Genomic DNA, 22825 nt, shown 5'->3' with positions numbered 1-22825 from the left:
AAGCTTACATTAAAAAAATTACTCCATGATTGCAGGGCCATGAGTGCTTTGAACTTTTATGGGGGGGGGGGGACAAATCCCCCCTTAGCAGGCATCATGCCGCCTGCCTTGTCTACTGGTCAGAGAAGTCTGACTGCGACAGGAAGGTCTGGGTTCGAATCCCGGCTCGGGCATGGACGTACTTTCTTTTGTCCTTTCTTTGTGTGAATCTAATGTTATGCTGTGAATAATTGCCTACCCTATACACTGTATCCTTATGACATGTGTGTACTGTGGAAGTCGGACTTCACACCAAATGACAGTGCGGTTGGAAAAATGAAGCAGCGCACCCCAAATTGCCAGCCTAGCTGGCACATGAGAACAACAGCAGGCATCATGACAATGAAATGATGTACACAAATTCAACTTGATGAAATTACATACTTCAACTTTGTTTCATATACAAATGCTACTTTAAAATGCTATGTACTCAATTATTTAAATTTAATATCCCCCCCCCCACACAAAAAACAGTAATAAACGAAAATAAAGCAAAGAATAATCAAAATTAAGTTTGAAAAACTAAATAAACTCGAATTAAACACAAAAATTATTAATTTTTTTAGTTATTTAAATAAAAATTAAAACGTATCATGTCAAAATAACTTCTAATTGTCATAAATATAAAAATATTTATAAGATGCAAAACTATTGAAAGCTCACAGAAGCATATTTTCACGAACCAAGTTCAATGTTGGCATGTTTCCCATAAAACATTTATTTTCTACTAAATTAAACATAAAACATGCTAATCAAAGGTGGCATATGGGAAAATAACATTCAATTGGGAAAAATATTTCAACATTTACATGATTCAAAAAGATTGAAATTTCAAACACAAAAAGCAATTTTCCACGAAGTCCGAGTAAGTTCAATGTTACCGTGGTTTCCACAATAATTCCTTCGTTAATTATTGAAATTAAATGAAAAATAAGCTAATCTAAAGTAGCATATGTCAAAATAACTTCCAATTGTGGAACACATCAAAATATTTATAAGATGCAAAAGGATTGAAATTTCAAACGCGAGATGCAATTTTCCGTGAAGTCCGAATAAGCTCAATGTTGTCATGGTTTCCAAATTTTTTCCTTCTTTAATTACCAAAATTAAACGAAAAATAAACTAAACTAAGGTAGCATATGTTAAAATAACTTCCAATTGTGGAACACATCAAAATATTTACAAGATGCAAAAGGATTGAAATTTCAAACGCGAGAAGCATTTTTCCGCGAAATCCGAGTAAGTTCAATGTTGCCATGGTTTCAAAAATAATTCCTTCATTAATTATTGAAATTAAAGGAAAAATAAGCTAAGCTGAGGTCATGTCAAAATCACTTTGGATTGTAAAAAGCATCAAAATATTAACAAGATGCAAAAGGATTGAAATTTCAAACGCGAGAAGCAATTTTCTGCAAAGTCCGAATAAGCTCAATGTTACCATGGTTTCCGAAGTAATTCCTTCGTTAATTATTGAAATTAAATGAAAAATAAGCTAATCTATAGCAGCATATGTCAAAATAACTTCCAATTGTCAAAAACATCAAAATGTTTACAAGATGCAAAAGGATTGAAATTTCAAACGCGAGAAGCAATTTTCCGCGAAGTCCGAATAAGCTCAATGTTACCGTGGTTTTTAAAATAATTCCTTCGTTAATTATTGAAATTAAACGAAAAATACGCTAAACTAACGTAGCATATGTCAAAATAACTTCCAATTGTGAAACACATTAAAATATTTACAAGATGCAAAAGGATTGAAATTTCAAACGCGAGAAGCATTTTTCCGCGAAATCCGAGTAAGTACAATGTTGCCATGGCTTCCAAAATAATTCCTCCGTTAATTATTGAAATTAAATGAAAAATAAGCTAATCTTTATCAGCATATGTCAAAATAACTTCCAATTGTCAAAAACATCAAAATGTTCACAAGATGCAAAAGGATTGAAATTTCAAACGCGAGATGCAATTTTCCGCGAAGTACAAATAAGTTCAATGTTGTCATGGTTTCCAAATTTTTCCCTTCTTTAATTACCAAAATTAAACGAAAAATAAACTAAACTAAGGTAGCATATGTCAAAATAACTTCCAATTGTCAAAAACATCAAAATGTTTACAAGATGCAAAAGGATTGAAATTTCAAACGCGAGAAGCAATTTTCCCGCGAAGTCCGAATAAGCTCAATGTTACCGTGGTTTCTAAAATAATTCCTTCGTTAATTATTGAAATTAAACGAAAAATACGCTAAACTAACGTAGCATATGTCAAAATAACTTCCAATTGTGAAACACATTAAAATATTTACAAGATGCAAAAGGATTGAAATTTCAAACGCGAGAAGCATTTTTTCCGCGAAATCCGAGTAAGTACAATGTTGCCATGGCTTCCAAAATAATTCCTCCGTTAATTATTGAAATTAAATGAAAAATAAGCTAATCTTTATCAGCATATGTCAAAATAACTTCCAATTGTCAAAAACATCAAAATGTTCACAAGATGCAAAAGGATTGAAATTTCAAACGCGAGATGCAATTTTCCGCGAAGTACAAATAAGTTCAATGTTGTCATGGTTTCCAAATTTTTCCCTTCTTTAATTACCAAAATTAAACGAAAAATAAACTAAACTAAGGTAGCATATGTTAAAATAACTTCCAATTGTGGAACACATCAAAATATTTACAAGATGCAAAAGGATTGAAATTTCAAACGCGAGAAGCATTTTTCCGCGAAATCCGAGTAAGTTCAATGTTGCCATAGTTTCCAAAATAATTCCTTCGTTAATTATTGAAATTAAACGAAAAATAAGCTAAGCTAAGGTCATGTCAAAATCACTTTGGATTGTAAAAACATCAAAATATTAACAAGATGCAAAGGGATTGAAACCTTAAACACGAAAGCAATTTTTCGCGATAAATCAAACCGAATATATATATGTTCAGAAAATTGCACTATTGAAACACAATCCAATGATTTTTGAAAGAATTCAAGCAATAAAGAAACTTTTCATACATTTTCAATTTTTTCAAGCACTAGAAAAAAAAAGACCTTTTTTTTCCAATAACCTTTCAAGGTTGTTTTAATGGGCGTACGAACTTGGTTTAACACGCGCTGCGGCGGCGTGTTTGGGTGTACAGTAACTTTTAACGAAATGAAAAAACTTTTAAAATGTGATATTTAAGTAAAAACTATGTAAAAGCGGACTAATCAGACTGAAATGTTAAAAAGCGGTCTAAAGCGGACTTTACCATAAAAAACGAACTTTGGCGGGAAAAGCGGACCATTTGGGAGCCCTGCTTAGATAAAATGGCGTCTGCGCGTCGATCGCGGAAATGCAGTAGCAAAAAGTCGGGGGAAAAGTAAAAAAAAAAAAAAAAAGGAAGCGGAAACTGAAAATATAGGAAAATATAGGAATTATAGGAAAATAGGAACCTTTTTCAGAAATATAGGAAAATATAGGAATATAGGAACGCTGCGATGCCTGAAAGTGATATTTTTCTGAATCCTTAGTGTCTACAGAAGAAAAAAACCTAATGTTCACAAAAAAATAGTGTCTCATAATTTTTTTACAGACCATTAAAGATACATGAAAAGGAGTGAAACTGTCAAGCAAGAGGCAGACAAATTTTAAATACATAAAAAATATTATACATGTACATTTAAAATATTATGCATGTACGTTTAAAACATTATGTATGTACATCAGAAAATAGTTTTTTTCAAGAAGCAAACTCTTTATTCTGAAGTATCATCGTCAGAATCACTGAATTCGTTTATCCAATTTTTGCGTATGGAGTTATTTTCCTCCTGAGAGTTTATACAGCTACAGTCACTAGAGGAAAATTATGTGCATGAACAATTTTACGTCTTGCATGTAGTACATCTCTTCGAAGAACACCGAGTTTTCGGGCATGTACAGGAGACTAGTTTTTGAACATTATCTGATGCAATGGAAATAGTGCTAAATTGTATTTCAATACTGCCCGCATTTATAGTCCATCCAATGTTTTGATGAACTGGGAGCATTGATTAAATCAGTGGTGCTCAACCTACAGCCCGCGGATCAAATGATGACCCATGTGCTCCGTCGTTGTATCAGTGTTAAAAAACGAAAAATATATTCTAAAACCTTCCAAAAATACTAGTAATCTTCTTTCAGTGTTATGAATTTTGAAGTCAAGTAGTCATAAATTGATTTCTGAAACACAGATGCAATAAAATAAGCATGTAGTAATTAAACTTAAATCATATAAATAAATTTGATATTTGTTCTGGTCCGCGAGATTCCTATTAATGTGAGTTGTCGCTCGCAGGTAAAAAAAAAAGGTTATTCACCACTGGATTAAATTATTCAAGCATCAGCAATGAATATTTGCTTGATAGTTAGTGCACAAACTAGGGGATAGGGTATAAGAGTCACAGTTCGGAATTGGTTCTTTTTCACTTCAGCTCCGCAGTCCTGGTAAAAACATTTGCGCTTTAAATTCATTTCATTTTGATTCAGTCATATTAATCTCTGACTTTCATCAATGTTAAGTCTATGAGATATGATATTTCTACATTTATTAATAACTTTCATTTTTATTTCTTGTCACCAAAAATTGAGAATGTATTCAGAATCTACTCCATTTTTTCAGTTTTTGGTGACATAAAATAATTTTTTGCATTGTCATTAATGTTTAAAAAAAAAATTTAATTGTCGAAAAATTGCCCTTAAATGGCTAATTAAAAAAAAATTTGTAAAAATATTCTCATCAAGAGCTTTTTCCAACAAAGTTTTTCTTAAACAAATCCGTCTTTAAGTTCGCATTTTATATTTGCCTTAAATTTTTCCCGCAAGCGCTAATATAAAGTGCTTTGAACTGTTCAAAATTGAACGAAAAAATATTCAAATCAAAAATGAAATACTGGAATGAGGTGTCATCGGGAAGATCTTTAAAAAAACGACTTCCTTTTACTCCAATTTAATGTAATTTTCCCATTATTGGCATTACTCTCTGAATATCACCAACAGTGGCGAAAGAAACCAGATTAAAAAAAACAAAAAATCGCCAAATTTGTAAACTTGGCGTCCAAAAGACTGGCGATATATTGCCAAGTGTCCTCCAAATTATAACACCACTTGAGTTTACATCGAAATTAACAATGATTTCCTCCAAAAAAAGTGGCAAAAGACCCCTTTAGAAACACCCGAATGCAACCAAAAGGGAAGGTGCACAACTAGACCCCACTAGGAGTCTACGTACCGAAGTTCAACTTTCTAGGACATACCGTTCTTGAGTTATGTGACATACATACGCACATCCGCACATACATACTACGGACGTCACGAGAAAACTCGCTGTAATTAACTTGGGAATCGTCAAAATGGGTGTCAAAATGGGTCGTGTGTCTAGGCACTTTCCACGTGAGGTAGAGTCGAAAAAAAAAAACTCAACATTCATTCGGGGCTGAGCAAAATGGAAATTGAGGTAATTTTTGAGTGAAAATTTTTTTCGCGAATACAATACTTCCTTTTTTGTAAAAGGAAGTAAAAAAGTTCGTTTGAATCGAACGATTTGTTAATTTTTTTTTTGGGGGGGGGAGGGCACATAGGTCGACCGACAGACACATATTTTCCCCATCTCAAACCCCTACTTTTGAATTTGATATTTATTTAATTATTTTATCTATTTCTTTGACTTATTTTGTGTACTAAGCAATATTTTTACGATACATTAACCTTAGCACAGTAAACCACCTTTTATGTCCTTTTTTATTTTATTTTACTTTGACGAGAAAGTAGGCTAAAAATGAGCTCAAAATATCGTCTGTAATCAAAAAGCAATATATTAAAAACGGAAAAGATAAAGCATCGTGATATGAAATATACTTTTTAGTTTTTAATTTATCGTCTGCTAATGTTTAATTTTATAATATTTTTAAACACCGATGGCATCTGTTAGAGATGTTTATGTTCTTAAGATTTTGTAGGTCAATTATTGCTATTCGGTGATTCATTAATATCTTTTTTGTGAAATAAAGTGCCTTCTAATTTTTGTACTTAACAATGTCTATGTGCGCTTGCTCTAGTGTAATAAACGAAATCTTGAAATGAAGATCATGCAGAGCTGCGGATTGATACAATTTTTGATTTCCTTTTAGTTACAAAATTACGAAGCGAAAGTAAGTAATTTAAAACGTATTAATATATTTTGCAACGAAAAACTGAGCAAAACAGTAAAATTTCGGTTGGAAAACTATTTATTAAATTTTTACATTATAACTATTGTGTTTAATAGCGCCATCTAGAGACAATTTTTTTTGTGTAAGTGCTAACAGTCCACGGAACCTAGTTCCTACTTCAATTACTAATTAAAACTTAATGAGACAATTGCAGCTTGTGAACATTGTATTTTTCTATTGAGTTCATCATTTATAATAGATTTTAAGCAAGTTCACGTAGTCCCTAAGATTGGTAAATGAACTTGAACGATATTTGCACTCGGCCCATAGACTATATATGCTACAAGTACCCCACATTTTCCTTAAAAAAATACAAAAAAAAACCACATTTCTTTTAAAAAACCCAGCTTTAGTTGGGTTTTATTTAAAAAAACCCAAAAAACCCTGGGTCCATGGGCTTTTTTAAAAAAACCCGGGTTTTTGCCAACCCTGGTTTCAAAAAAAACTAAATTCAGAAAAAAGTGCAAAATAAAGGTTTTTTCAAAAATTACTAAAAAATACAAAAATTGCTCTATCTTCAAAATTTTTTCATTCATCATATTTAAAATTAAATTTCCTACACTATAGTACAAAAATTATTTGTGTGTTGCGATTAGTTCCAGGTTTGAGAGGTAAAAAGTACTAAAAAGTGCAAAAAAAACACATAAAACATTAAATAACTTTTTTTCTAATTAAAATATCAAAAATCGAAGCCCGAGGTGCACATTTTCGGCAAAAACTGCACCTGTGTACCACATTTCATCTTTCTAGGCCTTACCGTTTTCCCAGGATGCATGCCACAAACACACACACACAAACATTTTATTTTATTATATGTATAGAATAAGTATGTAACACAAAACATATTGAACAAAGTACAAAGCCATTTTTTAGTATAAATATGATTAACTTGTTGCATTGATGGGCATACCATATAATGCATAATAACAAAAATCGACATCCGTCGATCATAGTCCGATGCCAATAATCATCAGTTTTTATTTTCTTTTGCAGATAAAGGATGCTTACATTTAAAAATTTTCTTTTCAATAAAATAATTTATTTTTAAAAATTCGTAATTAATTGCACATTTACTTTCAATAGTTTACATTGAGATAAACATCCAATTATGCTTTGTAAATTTATGTCTACTTCCATCATGCAAACGACCAAATATGGCGACAAAGTAAAAAATTTAAGATAATAAGTAGATTTTTGCATAAAAGTAAAATAATTAATAATTTTTAAAAACCTACAAAAACGCTTCAGTGAAGGAGATATATTTTAGAAACAACGTACACTTACCAATACTCATTAATTAAAAAAAGCAGTAGGGGGAGCTGAATACTCATCCCAGGGAGAGTCCTCAAATAACATCCCTCTTAAGGCACTCAAATATAGCCTAAAGTGGCGTTTTTAATATTTCAGCATTGAAAAATTTTCGGAACAGAACTATCAAACCTCTTCCTCTGAGTTCATCACAAATGTCCTAAATTTGAATTTTTAAGGCTTCAGTTTCTAAATTTCTTTTCTAGGAACAGTACCCTCCTTATCTATATACATGACTTATGACTGCCTAAAAGTTTTAATACTTTAATTTCGGAAACTTTTTGAAAGAAGCTTCCTGCACCCTTCCCCCTTAAGTCATCCAAACATAGCCCAAAACAGAGCTCTTAAAATTTCAGAAACGGAAATATTTTGGGTTAGGCGGCAGAATATCCCCCCTTCCTCCTCTCTTTGTGTTTACTAAAGGTAGTGTAAGTTTGTGCTTAAGATTTATTCTTCTATTGAAAGACAACTCAAAATTTTAAGACTTCAATTCTGAAAATGTTTCAAGAAATACCCTTGACAAATTCCCTAACTCTGAACTCACTCAAAAATAGCCCAAATACAATTTCAATACTTCAGCATGGAAAAATTTTCAAGGGAGAGAGTCCCCCCCCTGAACTCCTTCCCCTAAGTTCACTAAATTTAGCTTAAATTTGCGGTTCTCCCTTTTCATCACCGAAGTTTCAAGAATTTAAGTTCTAAAATTCATTGAGAGAAAGCTATCGCGCAAATTCCCTTTTCTTAAGTCCCCCAAAGATTACCTAAAGCTGAGTTCTGAATACTTCAGCTTTGAATATTTTTCCGGGAAGGGAGACCCCGAACCCAAGATGGTCTAAAGGCGCTTTTAAGACTCCAGTTTCGGAATTTCGCCTAAAGAGAGCCTATACCCCCCCCCCCTCTTGACACTGCCAAAGACAGCCTAAAAGTTTTAAGACTTCAATTACAAACACTTTTCGGGAGATTGTACCAAATTCCCTTTCTCTTAAGTAACTTAAATATAGCCTCTAGTTTTTAATACATCAGCTACAAAACATTTTCAGGTTAGAACACCAAAACCATCTCTCATAAATTCACTAAAGATTGCCTAAATTAGTGTTGTTAAATATTCCAGTTTCCCTTTTTTTTTTTTTTAAACCTTCCCCTCTTCACTTTTACATTATTAAAGACAGCCTAAACTTTTTCGACTTTTAAAGTTTAAAAGTTTGCAGAAGAAAAATCCTGAACCACTCCTAGCTTCAAAAATGGCTTTCAATTCAGTTTTTCAATATTTTATTCTGGAGCCCTTGAGTAGCCCCCCCCCCTCTCTTAGATTGTCCAAGATATAAACATTTCAAGACCTCAGTATCGTGGGTTAAATTGCGGATTTACCTTATTTGAAAGAGCAGCGTTTTTAAAAACACGTGCTGCCGTTATTTTTCTAGTTTCCTTTCTCCCCCCTCCCCCAAATTTCCATTCAAGCAAGTGTTAGATTGAATGACATTGGAATTTAGTGATTCCTCAAATCTTAGAATATTTTACCAGAAACATGTCAAGAATGCAGAAACAGTTGCCCATCGGTGTTTCAAACCAGCTTGAAAATTCCCCCCCATTCTATCCAAAATTCCCATTTTTACTAAAATCTTCAAGATCCCTGAATGTTTCCTGTTTTACCTGGTAGTGGACGCTCTTTGCAGTGGCGTAAACATTTCAACCCATCAGCAATCACTCTCATTCGGTGATTCAGATTCAACTCTAAGACATTTTAAAAGCTCTCATAATTTCCATTTATGCGTGTTAAGTTAGCAAAAAAAAAAAAACCCCCCGCAAATGGAAAAAAAAAAGAAAGAACGATCGAAAATAGTAAGCGAAAAGGCTAAATTTTCAATTAGAGATGATTGATTCGAAAAATCAGGGAGAATAGGGAGCAACTCCGTGATCTGCAATGCTAACAGAGCTACCTAAAAAAGTCGAACGGCGCCAGTTTAGAAGCCACTCCTCCAAAAACACGTAGCAAACAAAACAAGCACATGGCGGAAAAATCGAGAGAATGTCGATGTAAATTCGTGATTATGGAAAGGTCCAGTAATTAAAGCATACTTTTCAAACAATCAATTTTTCTTTTTTAAGTAAAAACTGAAGAAAGTCAACAAATTTCTTTCCGTCAAGACCTCCATCTAAAAAATTTTTGTCCAAGATGGAAATCCGTCCTGGGACAGAAGGTCTTGCACCCAAGGATTATACATCATCACCACAATCAAACCTTACATTTGAAATACTTTTCCATACACCTTTATTTATTCCAATATTTATAATTTAGAGAAAAAATGAATTTAACAATCTTAACCTTAAAATCTTCCCGAGCATGTGCTCCTCGACTTTCCTTCCTTGCTTCGGCAGAAACCATGGTTTGTACAGCATTTAACATTAAGTTTTGAAGTTCCAAAGTCTCAACAAGGTCTGAATTCCAAACCATTCCTCTGTCACAAACCTACACAAAATAAAGCATATAAAATATTTTAAAGAAGCAGGGTATATGAAAAGTATATTACACAATGGATTAACATTTAATAATTACGAAAAACATTGAAGCTACACTACCTAATATTGAAAATTATAACAATATACATTTAATGATTTAATTCAAAGTAATATGTCAATAATCTACAATATAACTTTTTGGGAGAAAAACCTGGTAGCATTACTAAATTAGCAAAGGAGTTGCTGAACACTGTTACTGTATTGCATAAAAACTTATAAATTGATAAAGATGGTAAAAATTCTCAAATTCTGTTGCAAAACTGCTAGTAATAAAGTCACAAATTTTAAACTTGAAAGCTAAAGATAAGATAAAGCTAAAGATAAAGATGATAAAAATCATAATAAAACATGTTAAAACATGCAAATGACTCGCATTAAGAACGGTAATAGTACTAAGTTTAGAACCTAAATTTCTATAAACAGGTTAAAGTTAATAGACATTAATAGTCATAGAATATATGACTTACTGCCTTACATTTCCTCCTCTATTTCAAAGGGGAAAGGTTTTTTTTTCTTTAACTTCAATCAATTGAAAAGAAATCATACACATAAAAAGAGAGAAAAAAGTAATAATAGTAAACAATTTAAAGAATTTACTTTAAGGTCTTCTTGGCCGCTGAAGCATTCAGTTATTCTCTTAACACCTTCTTTCAAGCTCTCACCAGTTCTGAAAACTGCAGCATGTGATTGCATTATCTATACAAATGATAAAGAAAACAGACTACTTTAACATATTTTCACTGTTTGTAACAATAATGTAAAAGAACCATTAAAAATAGAAGCAAATATAAAGCTTTTTATTTAAAATTTGGTTTAATTTTTAATTGAAAGCTTTGGATTTATATTTGCTGTAAATTTCCTTATAGGTGTTAATGTTAAATTTTCGAAATGTTCATTTAGAATAAGTTCTTCGTCAAGAGCTTTTTCCAACAAAGTTTGTTGGAAGCAAATCCACCTTTCAGTTCAGGATCTACATTTCATAAATTTACTTGAATATTCATATAATGGTTTTTAATAATTAGGTTTAGCTTATTAGTAAGTTTAAAATATGTTTTAACTTGAAGACAGTGATAAAACTACATACAAAATACCTGCTAAAACAAAGAAATTGTCACTACAGAAAAATAAACTGGATCATTGCTCTAAAAGTTTAGTTAAGAAGTAGAACTGGTACTTCCATTGTGTGAGAATTTCTCAAGATTTTTTGCTTGTCGTTATCCTAGTAAAACATACCATGTTCGCATCCTCCTCGAGCTCACATGTGGGCCCCCCTTTCCCATATATAAATAATATATTTCCCATATATATATATATATATATTTCCCATATATATATATGTGTATATATATATATATATATATATATATATATATATATATATATATTTCCCATATATATATATGTGTATATATATATATATATATATATATATATATATATATATATATATATATATATATCCCATATATATATATGTATATATATATATTTATATTTGTACCTTGTGTAATGTATAACAAGGTTAATTCGTTCCATGTAGTATCGAAACCGTGCATATAAATTTCCTTATAGGGGGTATTAATGTTAAATTTTAGAAATGTTCATTTAGAACAAGTTCTTCGTCAAGAGCTTTTTCCAACAAAGTTTGCTGGAAGCAAATCCACCTTTCAGTTCAGGATCTACATTTGCCTTGAATTTCCCTGTATACTCACTCTAATGTTCAGTTTTTTATAACTTTTAAAATTGAACAAAAAATGAAATATAGGAATGACTTGCCCTTGTCAAGGGTTTTGAACAAAACACATTTGTTAGAATCAGAGTATTCCCCCAAAAGTAATTACAGGTACACAATAGACAGACCAACAGACAAAAACTTTCTCCAGCTCAGAACTATATTTTCCAATTTTTAATTTTTCAATATTTATTTAACTATTTCACTTATTTTTGATTTTTTTTTTTTTTTTTTGCTATCTTGGATGTTTTTATGGTGTAACATGTCACCTTTCATGTCTTTATTCCTTTTATAAAAACATTTATGGGGAAGTAAGCTTAAAAGAGGGCTTAAAAAATCTATTGAGCACTGGTTGAAAATTAGTTTTCAAGCCCATATTTTATCGTTTCTTACGCTGATTCAATTCTACTGAAACTGCATCAAATAATAACATTTTTTGACCCACAAATGCTACCACACAAGCAGCACAGCACAGGCTTCGAAACATAGGATCTGACCACTTTTTAAATAATTTATTTTAGTTTAATATTTTTAAAAACTTACTTAAATCGGTGCGCTTTCATTGTTTACACTTCTGTCATGCGACATCACAAATGATGAAATGCCATTCAATGTTGCCATTCACAGAACAAAATATTTAATTTGCATCTTTACTCACATGCATTGGCAACGATATGGTTGATAGCAAGCGTAGAGCGCAATTTTAATTTGCTGCTTGATTATCATAACGTGGAAACGTAGCAGAAAGATGCACCAAAACGCATCATTTCTGATGTCATAAAGACCACGCCTTATTTCCAAAATCGGACATTTATCAAATTTAATAAAAAATAACTGTTGGGAAAATGAAAACATTTTCTTGGTCCATGTTTTTTTTTTTTTTTTTTTGCTCATTCTATCCATTTCAATGACTAAAAGTAGTACTTTTGACTGAAGGAAACCACCTCATTGCGAAATGTAAGCAATATAAGTGAACAACACTGGTAAAAAAATATGAATCAATTTCAAAAAGATTCTTTATTTTTATTTTTTTGAAAAAATAAGAGATAAAATAATGAAAATTTTAGGGCATTTAGGATAACATTAAAAATTTTAGGATTTTTTGGACAGCTTTTAAAAAATTAGAACTGTAGGAATATTAGGACAACTCTGACCCCTGAATTTATGTGTTTGGTGACTTCTTAATATCTTCGCTCCAGAAGAGCAATATTGTTTGATGTAACAACATATTAGGTCATAAAAGGAAAATAGATTTTAGTTATGACACCAACATTGGTTTATTTATCTGGTACAATACAGGATTTAAAAAACCATTACACATAATTTCTGAAATAAAAAGTATCTATAACAGAATCACAAATGAGAAGAGTAAATAAAACAAGCCATTTTCTTACAGTACAAACAGGCAATATTGGCTAACAGCTTTCAAGCAAAATTGTATTGAGTGATGACCAAATATTGTGCAAAGTAAGTGTCGCCATAAATTTGTAATCTCATCTTTGAGTTGCCTTATTAAAACATTATCGCTATCTCGGAGGGGTGAAAAACAACCAAAATGCACTATTATTATACACAATGCGTAAAAGTTGGCAATTTTGGATAATATGCATTAGCCATAGTGTTTTCTTTTAAACTGTCAAAAATGTATAAAAAGCTGGAGAAATTAGGGTTTTATTTTATGGCAGATAAACTAAACTAAAAAAAAATCAATCCCTCATTTATAATATCTAAATTTGTATTTGTTTATATTTATTTTTTTAATACCTTTTCTTCAAGCTTTACTTTTTGATATACAGTCAAACCTCCCAATAGTGGACACCGTCTGGTCCAAAGTTGATGTCTGTTAACGGGGAGTGTCAGCTATTGGGGAGTCTGAATTGCAATGACATTTTAACTTTGTATTTTAAAACTACATGTAGGATGGGGGACTCAAAAGTAACCGGATTTTTGTTCTAAAATATTTATATATTAGTTTATTCACAAAATTTCTTTTGTCTCTTTCAAAGTGTTCACCCTTAGATGAAATACACTTGTTCTTTTTTTTCACTGTTGGAAGCTCCCCTGGAACTCTTTAGTTTTGACCATGTTCAATGCATGTTGCGAAGCAGTTTTTACAGCCTCTACATCATCAAAACGCTTCAATTTCAGAATTTTTTCATCCTCGGCAACAGAAAAAGATCACAGGGGGCTAGGTCAGGCAAATACGGGGGTCAAGGAACGACTAGTAACCCCATAGATGCCAAGAAGCGGTTAATAGTGAAGGCTAAGTGTACTGGAGCGTTATCATGGTGAAAGAACCATTCTTCTGATCGCCCGCGCGAGCATCAACTCACTCGTTTCTTCTAAAGTTTCGTCAATCGTAAAACGATGACTCTCGTTGATTTTTTGGCGGATTTTTTCAACGTTTTCATCATTTTGAGACGTTGAAGGGCGCTCAGAACGAGCATGATCTTCGACACTTATGCTACCACGTTTAAAGCGCCCAAACCACTCGAAAACTTGTGTACGGCTCGTAGCATTCTCCTTGAAAGCTTGTTGAAGAATTTGGTAAGCTATTCCATTGCCGACTCTTCAAACAGGAAGCAAAATTTCTAGCTTACAGTTTGTTCTTTCAAATTTGCCATAATGAATTTGCAGGCGGACAGCAAAAACACCTGAGAAAACCAACACTACAATCTGATGTTATCAACTACACTGATGCCACTTGCACAGCTGGTTTGTAAAGGTCTCTACTTGAGCCATCTAGGTGGAGAACACTCGATTACATCTAGGATTGGCATTGCACCATTAGTCCGTTTTCTTTTGGGTCCCCCCTCATACAGTGTATAATTCTAAATTAAATTAATGAGTAGTGCTTATATAAGTACACTTATGCACTAAATAAATAATTCACTGAACCTTTAGGGAAAATAAAATAGGAAGGCTTTTTTGGTTACATCATTTATTTGAAAAAATATGTTAAAACTGTTTGCTTTGCATGGTTAGAGGTATAATCAACTTTTCTCTCCAAATGAATTTTTTGTTTGTTGGCTAGTTCCAATCCTTCATAATCAACCATCTTCCATGGAAAATTGTGCTAAACCTTGAGTGTAATCCAGGACATCTTTATTATTGGCTACTGTATAGCGAAATGTCCTTTCTATTTCGTCATAATAGTCTTCTTCTTTATCTTCCCCTTCTGTTCCTTCGTTCAGTTCCGAAAGACATACATCTTCAGTACCCAAATTACTGTCAGCACACAAATACTCTTCAATTTCCATGGAAGAAACACTCAGCTACTTTTTACTTAATCTGGCAATACTGCGCTGATTTCTCATCAACGTCTGGAGAAAAAGGACACTGCGCCAATGCTCATCTTCCAATACCGTTAAGTTGCACAAGAGTTTTTTTTTTTTTTTTTTAATGAATTCCCCTCTCATGCAAACTGATAAAGGAAAGTACTGTGTAAAAGGAGAAAGATTTTTTTTCTTGTTTTTTGAAGGAATTTCGTGTATGAAACGAAAACAAAATTTTCATAAGCTTCGACTTAAAAGGCACCTGTTTTTGGAGAAAGAGAGATGTTAATCCTCTTATCGGTACTGGTTAGTCCCAGAACATCATAAAGGAGTAGAAAAAATGCTTGCCACAAAAGCAGTGCTGAGCAAAATCTTTCTAGACACAGAAAAATAAAACGAAACTCAGCTGATTTAATGTCTGTTAATGAGGAGTGAAATACATTATACGCCTATCTCGAGGGTCTCGGGATTCAGAAACTGTCTGCTAATGGGGAGTGTCTGTTAAGGGAGGTTTGACTGTGGTTCTTCTACACAATCATAACATTGGATTATATTTTTCTAGCTATTGTTGCATTTGATGTTTACTGTTAACTCTCAATTGCCTTAATATCAAATTTTTTAGCATGTGGAATTCAATTTGGGTTGTAATTTTCTTTCAATGAGTTTTTTAGAATAAAAAATAAAAGTGTGGTTTTAAAAAATAAGCACAAACATTCTACAACAGACATAATAACAAAAGTTACTTTTTGCATTTGAAGTCTAAGTTCTGAAGTTAAAGTTGATCCATCAGCATGTCTCATTTTGTCTAAATTAGCAACAGATTCTTCCCCATCAGTCTGAAATACAGATTGACATTTAACCATCAAATTGAACAGTTGAGTGTCATTGGATAATTTTTGAACATTCAAAGAATGAAAATACAGTAGCCCCTCTTTATACCGCTCCTCGTTATATCACTCATTCGGATATATCGCTCCTTTCTTCTGTCTACCGAAACATTAAAGTCTGAAAAAAAAAAAAACTTCGCTTTAAGTTTGAAACCATTTCTGAAAACATATGGTATTGCTCAGAGAAGGTCTCTTTCTTCTTTATTTTGTCAATGAACAAAAGGAAGCTATTCTTCTGAATTCACTGGAAAAGCAGCAGCAATACCTGTCATCCAAATGTACTATACTGGCGCGGTATATTTCAGATAGTCTGTAAACTACATGACATCTTCTTTTGTATTGATACATTGCCTTTACAATGAGTGAGAGACATCAAGCAGGTGTCATGTCATACTAGCAGAGAACCTACGCCCTTCTTTTAGTACAGAGAAGATTTGTGCTTGGTTGCACAAACCGGGATTTGCATCAAAGAAAGGAAGATTGATCTGGACGGGTGAAAGAGTTTTCTGTTAACAATGTGATGATTTTTACTTTTCACATCCTTTCTACAGCAAGTCAAACGGAGTGAGAAGTCTATTGGGAATAAGAGGGTATTGGAATGCACACTCTTATCTCGCGGCAGCTCAAAAAGATCGTCTTCATTTGCCATTTGATGTTTTTAACTTTCTGACGGTGAAAATTTACTTAAATTTCAATCTTATTTAAATTTCAATATGTGTAATGATACATTCGTGAACTACATCGAAACCATTAGAAACTCATGTCTAAAAGAACGAATGCTAATTTACTTATGTATTGGACTTATAACTATTTTTAATGACCTCTCATCACGCTTTCGGATATATTGCTCTTTTTCTTTGTCCCCCGAAAAGCGCGGTATAACGAGGGGTTACTGTAATAAATAATAACAAGAAACAAATTTACATAAGCAAATAAATATATACTGGAATTAATCTGGCAAAAATAGTAATAAAAATAAATCATTACATAAAATTTTTTATTTCTCTAGGACTCCTATGTATTATATATGAAACTGAAAACATTGATATTCTAGAAAAATACAGTCGGACTAAAAAGTAAAAATATAATTGATAGCATCAAAAAAGCACAATTTCGTAAAAATTGCAATCACATGCTTTGGAGTTCCAAGGAACCCTTTTCCTTTTTTATTGCCAAAAGGAAAAAAAAAATATGATTGAGCTGATGTTTGTAAAAACATCCAACATTTTACACCGAAAAAGGGGTTTCTTGCAACCAAAGCTATACTTATTTGAGGTAATTGCAATACTTAGTCAATTTCCAATTTAAAAGGGGATGTTTGTTTTAAAAAATATGGTTTGAGACCAACTTATATTATTTTTTCAATGAGAAACTATATTCAGTTTATTATTGTAAAAATAATAATGTCTTTCAGTAGTAGCATTCTCCTCTCTTCCCAACTACAGCACTGGGTATAGTACTAAAACATGTAATTTTCTTTTGCGAAATTTACGCATTTTTTAAAAACATTCTTAATTATATCTTTTCATTGAAATTCACAAAAATTGTATTAGAAGCATAATCTAAAATTACTAAAATACAGTTTGTATTCAAAGATGAAAATGACCTGTAATCGTCATCAAAACTCAATTTTCTTTATGTATATAAATATAGCTATGCACACATAGTCGAGCTTGTGCATTGCATATTTACGGATATAACATACTGGCTTCCATTCCCTTTTATGTTTTACTGCATAAAACTTTACTTTTCATAATGAAATTTTTATTTGGTCCCATCGACTGTTCTATTAATGTGTGTGACTACATACATTTGTGCATGCAAACAATTTCTGCCTGTGTACCCTACCCTTTTTAGAACTGAATGCCGAAGAAAAAGTTAACTTCAGGGACCAAAACTAAAAAATAGGAAATATCAGTTTTATGTTACTTATATATATTTTAAAACACCTCCACCATGTGCGAAACACATGTATGCATCTACAGTCAGACCTTGATATTAAGGTCACCCCACAAAAAAGGTCACTTTTCTAAAGTTCCAACTCATTGAATAGGGATTCTGTGTTGAGGATTATCGGGTATATGGTCAGGTCTCAAATACCGCCATCGCTTATAAGGTCAGTTTCTTTGACTGACTTTAATACCTCACTGATTCAGTTCCACGAATTTTCTCTAGTACATGATCTTTTATCGACAAAATGTCATCTGCGCAACGAATGTAAGAAAAACTTCTCCATGAAACCCTTTATCCCCTGAAATTCTAGGAAAAAGGTGTGTAGAGACACTGGAATGGTGTAGAGAGAAGATGACTGGAGTGAGTAGGAGGGATCATTCACCCCCCCCCCCCTTAATGCAGTTAAAAAGAGAGTTTTCTTTTCCCTTACTGTTGGTACCTATCCATGCTTTGTGGACTGAGGGTGTCAGCTTTTAGATAAGGGTCAAGGTCAACAGAGATGTCTTTAAGCAATGCATACTAATTTCGAAGGCAGTTCCCCCACAGTGTCACGTGTCCATCCTAAGCACATTTGTGACGGACATGTTTAATTTGTACACAATTTTATTCTCCATTAAAAGTTTAACAAATAATTTCCTAATTTCAAACTAATTGCATTAATTTTAATTGACTCAACTTAACTGAAACATCATAACTTAATCAAAAATATAGTTTTGAAAACATATTTTAGAATTTGTTTTCTTTTTTGATAAAAGTTTATGAACCAGTTATAAGGTCACTCCGCTTATAAGGCCACATTCTCGAAGTCTCGAGGGGTGACCTTATATCAAGGTCAGACTGTATATATATGTAAAGCAGATGGTGTTTCTTTTCTTTGTATCAGATGGCCAGAAGCCCCCATAGCACTTACAGCTCTGAAAATTGGCACATAATTCAAACGTACCCGGGGATGTGCAACTTGAAGCCCAAATTCTAAATTTCTAATTAGTTTTTTCTTAAATAAATGTTTTATGTATTTCTTAGGCCTTTTTTTGTGTTTATTTTGTCACAGAGCCCCAACCAATCATGCCAGGAAAAATTTTTTTGTACCATATAGGGAATTTAATTTTAAATATCCTGACCAAAAAGTTTGAAGATTGATCAATTTTTGAATTTTTTATGAATTTTTGAAAAAACCTTTATTTTGCATTTTTTCCAGGGTTAAACATTTATCTAAATCCATCCCGCCAAAAATATGAGAGATTTCTTTCTGAAAATTTAGTGTGTAGTAATCAAAACATTTCATCCTCTTCAGAATTTTTTTTTTTTTTTCAAAAATACCCAATAGCTTTTTTTTTTACAATTTCTTACAACACATCGTATCTTCTAGCATTGGCCCATGGGAGAAAAACGATTTCTTCCATATCAAACTGTGAGGTCATGATAGAGCGAAAAAGTTCCTTCAAAATTGCTGTGACATCATTTCTGGATTTTGATTCAATATTGAGGAATCGAATCTAATTCGCAACAATGCTTTTTTTTTTGGTATGTGGATTTTTTTTTTAAATCAACGGAGTTTCACTGCATCTATTTTACGTTACAAATTATAATTAAAATAGTGAGTTGTTTTTTGCAAATGCTACTTTTTGCACTTCACAACCTTTTTTTTTTTTTGTTTTTGTTTTTGTTTTTGCTCTTGCTAACGCTAGCACTTGCTTTTTTCTTTAATTTTTCCTATGTATGAATTCCCTTTCTTTGTTTTTTCAATTTTCCCTCTCCCGCCGGCGGACATTTTGCAGTATCTATTTTAAGTTACATATTTGTGCATACTTAATTTAATAAAAATAGTTTTTTTTTTTTTTTTTTTTTTTTGCAAACGTTACATTTGCACGCTACAGGGAACAAGGAGAGAGCTTTTTTTGTGCTATTTAATGTTACGAAAGGAAGTAAATTATTTTCCAAAAGTGTTGGCAACCTTAATTTGCATTAGGTTTTTCATTCGTTCATTCCTTCTTGCAACGAGATCGCGTCAGCAGAATATGCAAATTGCCGGTAGCATTTAAGCTCCCGGCACTTTGCTTCATTCTCTTCCTCTTTCAATTTCAACCCAAGTCAGACTTGGTTGTTTCTTTCGGCAGCTCAGTTGAGTTTGTCCGTTTTTGCCGATAGTTTCGGCTTACTGCTCTTGATATGAATATCATAGCTCATTATGTTTAACGTTTCATACTTTGACTTAGAAAGTTAGATTCAGAAGTCATTTAAAGTATTATGAGCTACTTAATAATGTAAAGAGCGTATTCTCAATATTCCCTTTAACATGTCATTGTATATATCATAGCCATAATAAATAAGTTACTTTTTAAATTTGGCTTTTCATGATGTTGCACAAGATAAATATGTTTTTACATGAAGTATCATACGTCCTGGTTGAGCTTCCACTTAAAGTTAATAAGCTGAGCACTTTTAAAAGCTCACAGTTTAACAAATCGGTTATGGGCCTTTTGCCCAACCTGACGAGATGGTATGCGTAAATCCTTAAATTTTTTTTTCAACATCGAACGTGATACAGAAGTCTATCAGACGGCGGGCCAGATAAATTTTTTTCTCAACATGGAAATCTCGAAATTAAATAGGGAAAATTATTCCACATGGCTAAACGATATGAAAGCCTTGTTAATGAGCAAAAATTGCTGGAGATTAGTTACCGAAGTCGAAAAAGAGCCAGGTAAAGATTCACCGCAAACTTCAGACTTTTGTAAACGCAGAGACAAAGCATATAGTTTAATCTATTTGCACATATCTGATGAATACAAGAATTTGATAAATCAGATTGATGATCCTTCTCAAGCATGGAAGAAATTAGAACTGCATTTCCGACCAGACTCTCGTGCACGAATTATTGATTTGACAGACCAGTTTTTCAATTGTCACATTGAGTTAGGTGAAGAGGTTGATATCTATGCAAGTCGACTAAAAACTCTTATCAAACAGTTAGAGGATTTGGGAAAACCTATCCCGTCATATTATCAGTCTTTCCAGTTGATTCGTTACTTGCCTGCTGAATTTGGGCAGATTGTACAGTCAATTTACAGATGGAAAGAAGATGAATTTACGTTTGATAAAATTTTGACTGAATTACTTGCTGAAGAATCTCGTTTAAAATTAGTGCAAAAGGACTCTGAGTCATCGGCTATAGCTTTTCAAACTTCCATTAAAGCGGGACAGAAAAACAAAATAAAATGTAGTTTTTGCGGGAAATGCGGCCATACGAAAGCGAAATGCTTCAAAAGAAAGAAGCAAGAATCGAATTTTGTTTGCAGTGTCAACTCCACAGAAGAAGTATCCAATGACTGGTACGTGGACTGTGCGTCGACCCATCATTGTTGCAATGACCTAAAACTCTTTGTGCATTATATTCCAAATAATGCATCCAGCCTTACAACAGCTATTAAAGGGCCAAGCTGTCCGGTTGAAGGAACTGGTAGAATTGTGCTACTTTTGGACTCTAAAGGTAATAAAGACAAATTAGTTTTAAATAATGTTCTTTATTCTCCAAACTTACGGAGAAATGTTTTGTCTGGTTCACAATTAGATAAAAATGGTTATTCATTTGAATGTAAAAATGGAGTTTTAAATGTAAAATCTAAAGATCAAAGTAGAATTATAATATCTGCAAAATGTAAAGACGGGCTTTATTCTTTCTTGCCCAAATACCCTAGAAGCGTAAATGCAAAAACTAAAAATAATAAAATCTATAAATGTAAAAATGTAAAGGAACTTAACAGTATTAAAGAACGCGAAACTGATGATTTATCGGCAAAGCCGAAAAATCAGATTCTTTTTTCTGAAAATGATGTAAAAGTAGAGTCTAAGTCCGGAAATTCTAATTCTAGTCGGAACTCCAACTCCGGCGATTTAAAATCTAAATCTAATAGTGTTTTTTCTAGTAGAAAATTTGATAACAATTTAAATGTATGGCATAAACGTTTTTGTCACATTAATTTTAAATATATTGTTAACACTAGTAAAAATAATGCTGTAAATGGTTTAGGTGATTTTAAGAAAACTGAATTAAATTGTGAATCCTGTAAAATAGCTAAATCTAGACGTGTCTCTTTCAAACCGTTGAATAAGATCAGATCAGAAAAGCCCCTACAACTAGTACATATGGATCTTTGTGGAAAACTTCCACATGTCGCAATTGGGGGATTTAAATATTTTCTGTCTATAACTGATGATTATTCTCGTAAAGTCACTGTTTTTCCGCTAAAGGAAAAGAGTCAGGCACTAGAATGTTTTAAAAAGTATCAAAAAAGGGCTGAAAGGTTTTTGAATACGAAAATTGTAAATGTCCGAACTGATAATGGACTAGAATTCTGCAGTGCCGAATTTGAGACCTATTTAGATGAACAAGGTATAAGACCAGAACGTACAAATACGTATACTCCAATGCAAAACGGGGTAAGCGAGAGATTCAATTACACAGCTCTAGACGCTGTAAAGGCAATTTTACATTCCAGTAAATTAGGAAATCAGTTCTGGGCTGAGGCATTACTATGTTTCACGTATGTGTGGAATCGTGTTTGTCATGAAGGTCAAACTTTAACACCTTTTGAACTTTATTCTGGGCGAAAACCTTCGGTCAGGCATTTGAAAATTTTCGGTAATCCTGTTTTTCTTGGAACCCCCCAAAAATTTAAGAAGGAAACTAGATATGCGGGCCAAAAAGGGTATTTTCGTCGGGTATGCTTTAAAAACAAGGGGATATAGAATTTGGCTGCCTACAGAACGGAAAATTGTGGAATCGATTAATGTTAGATTTGAAGCAGAATCTAAGTGCAGTGGAGCCTCACTGGACCCAACTAAGTTTCTGGATTCGTCAGATTCCGACAATGATTCTGATCGGGAAAGTTTAA

At 32.6% G+C, this 22825-nt stretch overlaps 1 protein-coding gene across 1 annotated transcript in view; it reads right to left on the bottom strand.

Moving 5' to 3' along the window:
• The window catches only part of LOC129233512 (succinate dehydrogenase [ubiquinone] flavoprotein subunit, mitochondrial-like), a 75064-nt gene that overhangs the window by 5597 nt on the left and 46642 nt on the right, over window positions 1-22825 (bottom strand). Inside the window, 3 exon segments of the mRNA XM_054867532.1 lie at window positions 9890-10033; window positions 10681-10779; window positions 15834-15926. Of these exon segments, the coding sequence (XP_054723507.1) occupies window positions 9890-10033; window positions 10681-10779; window positions 15834-15926 (336 nt within the window).

The sequence above is a fragment of the Uloborus diversus genome, chromosome 1, assembly GCF_026930045.1.
Source record: "Uloborus diversus isolate 005 chromosome 1, Udiv.v.3.1, whole genome shotgun sequence".
Taxonomy (NCBI): Eukaryota; Metazoa; Arthropoda; class Arachnida; order Araneae; family Uloboridae; genus Uloborus; species Uloborus diversus.
The sequence above is the reverse complement of the archived record's forward strand: the minus strand, read 5'-3'. Positions and strand labels throughout refer to the sequence as shown.